This window comes from Mixophyes fleayi, chromosome 9, assembly GCF_038048845.1.
Source record: "Mixophyes fleayi isolate aMixFle1 chromosome 9, aMixFle1.hap1, whole genome shotgun sequence".
NCBI classification, from domain to species: domain Eukaryota; kingdom Metazoa; phylum Chordata; class Amphibia; order Anura; family Limnodynastidae; genus Mixophyes; species Mixophyes fleayi.
Genome location: NC_134410.1, coordinates 131,222,994 through 131,232,993, shown reverse-complemented (window position 1 = coordinate 131,232,993; position 10,000 = coordinate 131,222,994). Strand labels below are relative to the sequence as shown.

Sequence of the window (10,000 nt, the reverse complement as noted above, 5' to 3'; positions counted from 1 at the left end):
ATACACAGAGATATAATCAGTCAGGTGTCATGTTATATATAATACACAGATATAATCAGACAGGTGTCATGTTATATATAATACACAGATATAATCAGACAGGTGTCATGTTATATATAATACACAGAGATATAATCAGTCAGGTGTCATGTTATATATAATACACAGATATAATCAGACAGGTGTCATGTTATATATAATACACAGATATAATCAGACAGGTGTCATGTTATATATAATACACAGAGATATAATCAGTCAGGTGTCATGTTATATATAATACACAGATATAATCAGACAGGTGTCATGTTATATATAATACACAGAGATATAATGATATATATATATATAATACACACAGATATAATCAGTCAGGTGTCATGTTATATATAATACACAGAGATATAACGTTATATAGATATATATAATACACAGTGATATAATGTTATATAGATATAATACATAGATATATAATGTGATATAGATATAATACACAGATATATAATGTGATATAGATATATATATATAATACACGGTCCCCGGTCCTCTCACCTCACGGAGCCGCCGGAAGTGCTCACATCGCTCTCTGGCCCCGACTGATAGAACCACTTCCGCATCTGTCACTGCGGCCCCGCCCTTTCCGGTGTGCAGTAACCCCCTCACTGCTGGGGGGAGGCTGTCAGTGTCCAGCAGGGGGAACTACAAGTCTCAGCGTGTACTGTATTGTACATTATATCCTATATATTATACTACAGGAGGACAGCAGTATATAGAGGTTTAGGAGGAGCACATGGCACATACAGGGCAGCACCCACTAGGCAGCCTGGGCTCTGTCATGGGGCCCATTATATAATGACCTGGCAGTGACCGCAGATACTATAATAAGGGCCGGGCGGGAGCCACCGTCACCCAGAACTTTTCAAAATATTTTCCAAATATGAGCTTAACTTAGAAGCCTCTAATTTGACAGCAGATAACAACCACTTGGCCCATCTAGTCCAGGGGAGCACGCAGAGGGGGTTTCTGGGTCTCCAGAAACCCCTCCCCTCCGTTAACAACGTGCCCCACATTTTGGCACTGTACTATACAGCAGCCGCGGCGCTGTCAAAGAAGCGTCCGCGGCGGTGCTCGCGTGTTGTCTTTTCTTTTTTTTTTTGGGTGGGGGGGAACCCACCCCTAGCAATCCTGCGTGCGCCGCTGTAGTCTGCCCATTTATTAACCTATGGTAACCTCAAACCCTATTTGATCCTTAGTTCTTTGTAAGAATATCCTCATGTCTATCCCAAGCATGTTTACATTGCTATACTGTATTATCCTCTACCACCTCTGACGAGAGGCCACTCCACTTATCCACTACCCTTTCTGTGATGTAGTTTCCTCTGAACCTACTTCCCCCCAGTGTCAGTACATGTCCTCGTGTTCTAATACTTCTCTTCCCCCCAGTGTCAGTACATGTCCTCGTGTTCTAATACTTCTCTTCCCCCCAGTGTCAGTACATGTCCTCATGTTCTAATACTTCTCTTCCCCCCAGTGTCAGTACATGTCCTCGTGTTCTAATACTTCTCTTCCCCCCAGTGTCAGTTCATGTTCTCGTGTTCTAATACTTCTCTTCCCCCCAGTGTCAGTACATGTCCTCGTGTTCTAATACATCTCTTCCCCCCAGTGTCAGTACATGTCCTCGTGTTCTAATACTTCTCTTCCCCCCAGTGTCAGTACATGTCCTCGTGTTCTAATACATCTCTTCCCCCCCAGTGTCAGTACATGTCCTCGTGTTCTAATACTTCTCTTCCCCCCAGTGTCAGTACATGTCCTCGTGTTCTAATACATCGCCTCCTATGTAGAATGTTTCCCTCCTGCACCTTGTTATAACCCTGGATATATATGAAAGTTTCTATCATGTCCCCTGTTCCCTTCTCTGCTCCTAACTATACATATTACGATCTTTTAGTCTTTCCGGGTAAGGTTTGTGCTGTAGGCCATGCACCATGTTAGTTGTCCTTCTTTGTACAGTCTGTAATGTATTATATCCTTCTGGAGATACGGCCTCCAGACCTGAACACAGTATTCTAGATGAGGCCGTACCAATGACCTATACAGTGATATTATTACTTCTTTCTTTCTGCTACTGATTCCTCTCTCTATGTAACCAAGCATCTGACTTACCTTCCTCATTGCTTTGTTACATTACTTACCTGCCTGTAAGTCACCTGAAATAGTGACTCCTAGATCTCTTTCCTCTTCAGTAGTTTCCATTATAATGCCATTAATACTGTATTTAGTCATTGGGTTTGTGAGACCCAAGTGCATGATTTTGCATTTTGTGGCATTAAACTATAGTTGCCACACTCTTGACCATTCCTTTAGTCTACCTCATACATGCCAACTCTCCCGGAATGTCTGGGAGACTTCTGGATTCCAGATAGGTCTCCCAGACGTCCGGGAGAGTATGGCAGCCTCCCGCATCTGCCCACTTCATAGTGAAGTGAGGAGAATTAGATCCAAAATGCAGCGATTCTCTGGGAATCGCAGCATTTGACCCCGCCCCTCGCTGTAAAATGATACATCATTACATCATGGTGTGGGGCCAAAGTGATGAGATTTGCTGAGCCCCCCACACCCCTCCAGTAGCTCCCAGACGCCGGCATTTCACCATCTCTGAATCGAATCACAAACTTTGGTGTTTATTTAACAGTTTGCGATGTGGGACAGTGTCTAAGGCTTTACTGAAATCCTGTTGAGCTACATCTACGGCCCCCCTTGATATATTACTTTAGTCACTCAGTCACAAATATCAATAAGATTTATTTGACATGATCTCCCCCAGTAAATCCTGCTGTTTAGGATCCTGTAGTTACTGGGTTTAAGATATTCTACAACTCTTTCTTTTAAGAGTGTTTCCATCAGTTTCCCGACTACTGATGTAAGACTCACTGGTCTGTAGTTGCCTCTTCCTTGTTTCCACTTATTGTAGTAGGACATTCACTCTTTTCCAGTCCTCTGGAGTTACTCCTGTAGTTAGTGACTGATTGAATAATTCTGTTAATGGTGTTACCAGCTCCCCTTAAACTCTTTTAGTATCCTTGGATGTATCCCGTCTGGCCCCACTGATTTATCCACGTTCAGTTTTGAGAGCTCTGTTAGGTCCTGTAAATGTCCTTGTATCTTAGTTTGACAAGAGTCTCTCCTCCCCTGGAATAAGTAATAAATACTTATCCACCTTCATCTTTGAGCACTGATCCATAGCTCACAACTGTCCCTGACGGGTCAGGGTGTTGGGAGGTAGGTCTCTGCGAGTATTGGTGAACGGGTGCCACTGGTGCATGCAGCTATGAATGGGTATCAGGAGCAGTGTAAGTGGCAGCCTAACACTTCAAATGCGCTAGAACACAACACATCTATATGACAATGTGGCCCCTGTCCCAATTTTTTTATGCTTGTATCAAATACTATTACTCTCTCTTTTGTGAGTTTTTTGTTTTTTTTTTATTTTTACAAAGTGAACGAAACGCGCATGGAACATCCAAGCACACATGATGTTGAGCATGCTGGCGCTATATAAAGAAATGATGATGATGATGACATCTGCCTTGGCAGTAACTTAATAACCTGCTCTCATTCTGCCACGTAGCCGGACGGTTATGTCCAGTTAGCCGAGTGAGCCTGATAGAAGGTTTGTTCATGTAATTCACCCAAGTCCTAGAGCTAGGGGTAAGTCTGTGCAGGTTTGATGTTGGATTCTATCTATGTCTGAGTCCTTCATGGGGGTATGTTACAGCATCCAGAAAACTCCTTAGTCTTAAGGTTAACCTTACTATTACAGACAAAGACAAACCTTCTATCTTTCATCATTAGTTAGAGACGCTGCTGTACGGATTTGAAACTTAAAAATATATTTTTTTTTTACATAATTTGCTTTCATCGATTTAAAGAAATGTATTACATACGTATACCTAACCTATTGTGACTTCAATACCAGTATAGCTATAACTCACTCTGACCACTCCCCCGTTTGTCAGTATAACTTGTAACTTTATAGTGTGTAACCCTAAATCTGGTGACCTTAGTTGAGGGGTTGAGCCCCAGGATCCTGATTACATACACAATGTTATTACTGTGATACGTAGGGCTCATGTGGAGTTGGCTGTAAGTCTGTTTCATTTGCAGAAAAGACGCATTTCCGTTTGGCGCATACACCCCGAAAATGCATTTTACATCTACTACTCTCTACAATTAGAGAGGTGGGACGGAGGAGGGAGGAGGCGGTGGAGTGTAGCATTTCTCCCAACAAGCTGCGGGACAGTGGCGTGACCACATTATATAGGGGGGCGTGACCAGTCCCCCAGAGAGCTGCCCAGCACTGTAAAGCACTAGGATGCCCATTACATGTCTCCCTTCCCCCAACATGTCTTGGATGGGACAGAGCCCTAAATTTGGGACGGTCCTGCTGAAATCAGGACAGTTGAGCGGTACAACGAAGGCTGAGTACAATAGGGGTATGTTCACAAAATTGCAGCGCAGGTAGATCCGGACGCAGGAGACGTATGTCTAGGTGTGAGGGAGAGCTGGCGGAACGAGCCGCAATGATAATGACGATCAGCTGCACTATGTGGCCGCTTCTGATTGGTCGATTGCGGATTGACCCCCCTAGCTGAGAGTACGTCATTCATCAGTGTCGTAGACACATTACATTTAGTCACTGACATTTATTTCCATATGAACTGCGGCAAGAATGAAAACTCACAGTTGTTTTTCAAGGGGAAAATAACAGATTATTGGATTTAGATTATTAGACATAAAACAACATTGTTGAAAACCATAATAGGAAACATTTAACACAAACTTGATTGTATCAACATATCTTCTACCCAGGTAATTGTACAGTTAGTGTACTATATATAGTATACATTGTAGACCCTAATGTAATGATCTATCAGGCAGGAAGATGTGATATTACTGTGTACTATGACCAGAAGTTGAAGGGAAAGAAGAAAACATGAAAAGAGATCATCATATACAGTAATAGCAAATACATGTACATTATTACCCTTAAGGTCTGGTGGATTTAGAGCTGTGCTCTATATTATTAGGTGTTTAGGAGAATTCTGCATTGTTACATGATGATAATTGGTTATCATTTAACTATTCACAATGATTTGCTTGTAAAAAAAAATAGTTTAATGTTCCCAATATTTGTGAACATTTGATTCTGTGGACTAATGAAAACCAACATTATCCCGTCCAGTCTCACACAGCACACAGTGCAAATATGTTACAGTCCAATGAATATATCACAAAAAGAACTTTATTTTATGCATATTATCTATATTTATATATACAGATAAAATACTTTACATGTATCACATTGTTTTATGAGACACACAATACACAGAGCTGTGATACCAGATGTATATATAGAGATAGCATTAAATATTAAGTAAGAGGATTCTAGACAGTAAGTATTGTCCTTAGGAGGAGAATAATAGGAAACGAGGGATGATTGACAGGTTCAACGTCTATTTCAAGAGGTTTCGGACTGTATCAGAGTGAATAATAAAACAAACAGATACCTGGTAATTGTATCAAACCTTGTGCAAAGGAAAAATGGAGGTGTTATATCAACCAATCAGATTCCAGCTATCATTCATCCAGGACATTCTAGGAAATGATAGCTAGAATCTGATTGGTTGCTGTGGGCAACACCCCCACTCTTACTTTTTTGAAGGTTTGATAAATCAGGGCAAGATTAATATACTCTGTAAACTTAATATTATGTGTTTCTGACACTTATATGTTTGCGTTTTTCTATGAATGTATACATAGCATCGCTATGTATACACGGACTTGTCACTTTCCAAGCCAGTAATCATCTCAGCTGTAACCGACTTAAGGGGAGGATTAAACCAATACATTTATTTGCATTACGTTTGTTAATAAACTTTTTTCCAATAAATGTTTGCAACAACATTTCAGCTCAGACAGTAATTACTTTGATGTTATGTCCTGCCTCAGTTCCGCAAGTGTAATACACAGACAAAATTTAAACCTACACTTGTTGCCGAGTGATAATTAAAGCGAATCCTGTGACTGTCAGATGTTTTGTGGAAAAGTTACTGAGTGGGAAAGTCAGACAAGCAATATGAATTTTTCAAGATTATTCAGCCACCAGGGAACCGTTACTCCACATATAATGAACGGATAAAAATCCCTACATAGGGACTATTTTCGCTTTTGTTTACTCACTGATCAATCCCTCAATAGTTTTGATAAGTAAAGATGCTCAAGACTGCAAAATCTTACTAAAAAGGTTTATGTAGGGCCACCATAAATATTAGGCAACTTTGATAACTGATAGTTGCCTCAATAAAGAATTCTGGAAGAGTCCACAGATGTCCCCTTGTAATCACTGAGGAGATATGTTCAGACCGTCTGGACACGGCTCATCAGCTGACATTAAGTCACATGATTCTATCTTTTTCTTGCAACGTATGTACCCACACTCTCCAACACAGGAATGATTTAGAATCGCAGTAGATTGTCCTGTACACTTCAATGACTTGCTTACACATACATCCTTCTGCATGTGGGGATTTGGGGTAAAACGCATTGGGCACTGCTTCTCCTTGAGCGGTTTCATTGAGCACCAAATAACTTGATAAATAAGTGCATTGAGAGGTTGGACTTCTTCCCCGAGAACATTCCTCCTAGAATGTCCTCCAAGGTGGAAGCCTTGAGGTGTGTGTGTGTGTGTAGTTCTCACCAGGAGATTTGGGTGAAGTGTTCAACTTCTGAGCACCAATAGTTCCATTGTAAACAATACTCGGTCTCCCTTCCTGAGAGAGGGTTCAGAGGATCATGTAATATCTTCCTGTATAAATAGTTTCGGGGCTCCCGCCCACAACCTGGGCGCGTGTCGTCAAAGTTCCTGGAGAAGAACGACCCTCAGCTGAAGCACACAGGGCCCACGAAGAAGCCATATTGGTGGTTTGTGTCCCCATCGTGAAACACGGCCAAGTCCCGTACAGGAAGTAGAGAGAGGTCCATGGGGGCGAAATGGAGGACAGTCTCCGTTCTGTTGAACAATTCTTCACCCTGCGGAGATACAATATCAATCTGTTCAATGCACTAATATCTACAGTCACAGTGTGTGGAGACGTCATTGACGAAGACCTGTACTTGCTACAAAATCTCCATAAAACTCCAAAGAGGACTTCTACATTATATTTTCTTCTTTCTTGATCCAAGTCAAATAAATAAAACCCAACAAAACCTGGAAAATCCCGTTGAATAAAGACCCATCCACCGCTGAGCAACGAGAGTGATTAGAGCCGGGAGTCCCCTTTATCGGCTGGCCAATCACAAGTGTTTTCTCCCGCTGGACTCTTGTGATTGCCCGGTTGGTGAGGGGACTGCTGAGGACTCCTGGCTGTAGTCACTTTATGTCAATGGGTTCGTAGTATGGGTGGGTTAATTCTATAGATTTCTTTTTAACTTTTTTATTCCCATTTGGAAATAATTTTTTTTGTAATTGAATAAAGTGGTGAATGGTTTTGAGAAGTCCTTTATTTAATTAACATTTCTCTAAAAATTGTGTCTTAGTTATTCTTTTGATATCTTTGGGGTCACTAGTTGTTTACGTCTACTATCAGTAAAGATGAACCGAAAATTTGTGCTGTTTATAACCTCACAATTTTGTGAGCTTATAAGCAGCAACTGTGAGTTAAGTTTCCTTTTTTTAGTTGTTTTTTGTCAGTCATTAATTTTATTAAATTTTGTCTTTTTATTCTATTTTGTGACTGGTCTTGTTATTACCAGTGAGCATCCATACACTTTCTGGGAAGCTGTATATGCACTTTCTACTTCCTTTTAGCTATGTGTGTTATCTGAAGCTGTTAGAATTTGGGAGTAGCATTGGTCTGTCTTTGTACGTACCCATACCACTATTAATAGGCACAGATTATTTGATCTCATTGCTGTATTGTGTGACCCTTATACCATCCCACATCGGCATATTCATCTTTCAATTATTTGTATTATTTTTATTTCAATTTATCAACTACAACTGCATACTCATTTTTCTATTTTTAATTTTAATTTTATTTTTTAATGTTTAATTTTTGTTTATTTGCATTTCCACTTTTATTTTTATTACTATTTTCCATTTTTTTTATTTCTTATTTTTTATTTAATTTTTTTCTAATTTTATTTTTACACCATCATTACTTTTATTTTTATTTTTACTTTTATACCATCATCTATAGATTCATTCATTTAGGTTTTTATTTTTGCGAGCGCATTTGGTATTTATTCAGTTTATCTGTTTTGTGAAGGAGGGATACCTTGGTCCTACTGCTGCTGCATTTGTGTTGCTTAGTCTGTCTTTGAGCGCGTTTGTTCATTTATTTACTGTACGTTACATGTAGACGTGGTTTATCCGTCTCTCTGTCTCACGTACCTCGCATCCCTGCAAGGTCACCAGGAAGCTCTGATCCCGCGTGTCAGCCAGAAACTTGACATCTTTGTCCCTGGCGCTGTGCCCGGGTCGTGCGAGACACACGTACCTCAGTTCTTGGTGCACACGCAAGCTCTGCAACCGGAGGAAACGCAGCTGGACTACGCTGCCCTCGTTGTACGAGAACTGGGAGGAGACACAGACAGCGAAATAACACAAATGATAACTTGTACAGTAAACACCTCATCTTATAGCACCGTATAAACGTAAGTCCTGAGGCGGTCTCCAAAACATTCCTGGCCACTTATATGACTAAGGCAAAAGCCTGTTTCACCTTTTTAGGGCTCATCATTATTGGACAGGGATATTATTCACAGCATGTGAAGAATTATGGAAGCAGCCTCACTAACATAATGTCAAATGCATTTCCCAGAAATAACTAAACAGGATACACAACGGGCTCAAAAGTGTCACTATACATATTTCCTGGGGGGGCCTTTATGTTACAACAGTAACCAACATAAAATAGCACTAACAATACCGTGTTATATTACATTATTTCCCGTTTTTTCACACCCTATAAGAATGGGTTGCACATGGACAGCAGTATAAGACAGATATCATACTTTGCCGTTATATTTGTCTGAAAATTCCACGGCTTAGTGCGACTCTTATGGTACGCACGCGGCACTTGCGTCAAACATAAAAGTATATTTACGTCATGCAGATGCGAGCAGTGTGATGTGAAAATGGAGCACGAGTCTGAAGTGGAGCATACGCCGCAATGAAGAAGAGAATTCACAGCTGTGAATATTTATTAGGGGTCTTACCGTGAAGCCGCCAGGTAGAGAACTGAACCACTGAAATCCTCCCTGTGTCTGGTAGCTGAGCAGCCACGGCTTCACCGCAATCTACAAAGACAAATTACAAAACGGCATTTCAGGCTCTGCACTGAACCACGGCAACCAATCAACAATCAGCTTTTATCTGTCTAGTGTAACTAAGCATGTGATTGGCTGCTTTGGCTCAGTGTTAATAAAGAGGTTGTAGATTGCAGATGCTGCCCGTTGCTTACCTGGCTCTGCGTAGCTGGCACACAGGTATCTCCCCCCGCTGTAAAGTTGCAAAAGGCCACAAAAGAGTCTTGAGGACTTCCCTGGTTAGGGTCAATATAGTAATAACCTGGTACGGTGAAATAAAGGGAGCTGTTATTAGCAGGTATATGTATAAAGTGAACCAGACTGCCCCCCACCCCCAGGTTATTCCCCCTAACACTCACAATGCTGAACGCTGGCGTAAGTGATTGCTCAGATTCTGGAAGAGGGTTAGTTATAAAAAGTGGATTACATTAACACTCCACTTGGTGGCGCTGTGTAGCATTATTTCTACATCAGGCATTATCTCTCTGGAGGTTGTAAAAAGTATGGCTGCCAGTTACACAGACACAGGCTCATAGCTCTCAGTGTCATGTGATGGCAGAGGAAGGAGAACGAAAGGGAGGATTTTACAGTACACATGGCTCAGAGGTATATTCCAAAGCCTCTCTGCTCA

At 41.1% G+C, this 10,000-nt stretch overlaps 2 protein-coding genes across 3 annotated transcripts in view; both read right to left on the bottom strand.

The window, feature by feature from the left end:
• The window catches only part of ZBTB43 (zinc finger and BTB domain containing 43), an 18,782-nt gene extending 18,169 nt beyond the window's left edge, over positions 1–613 (bottom strand). Inside the window, exon 1 of the mRNA XM_075185778.1 lies at positions 553–613. The gene's annotated coding sequence lies outside the window, so the exon portion shown is untranslated. The remainder of the gene's footprint in view (positions 1–552) is intronic.
• A 4,671-nt stretch (positions 614–5,284) lies between these two features.
• Positions 5,285–10,000, bottom strand: part of LOC142101351 (uncharacterized) — a 189,884-nt gene continuing 185,168 nt past the window's right edge. For both annotated transcript variants that reach the window (XM_075185776.1, XM_075185777.1), the window contains 4 exons: positions 9,525–9,631; positions 9,280–9,360; positions 8,453–8,635; positions 5,285–7,089 (listed from right to left, as the gene is read on the bottom strand). In XM_075185776.1, the coding sequence (XP_075041877.1) occupies positions 6,940–7,089; positions 8,453–8,635; positions 9,280–9,360; positions 9,525–9,631 (521 nt within the window). In that variant the 3' untranslated portion in view covers positions 5,285–6,939. The remainder of the gene's footprint in view (positions 7,090–8,452; positions 8,636–9,279; positions 9,361–9,524; positions 9,632–10,000) is intronic.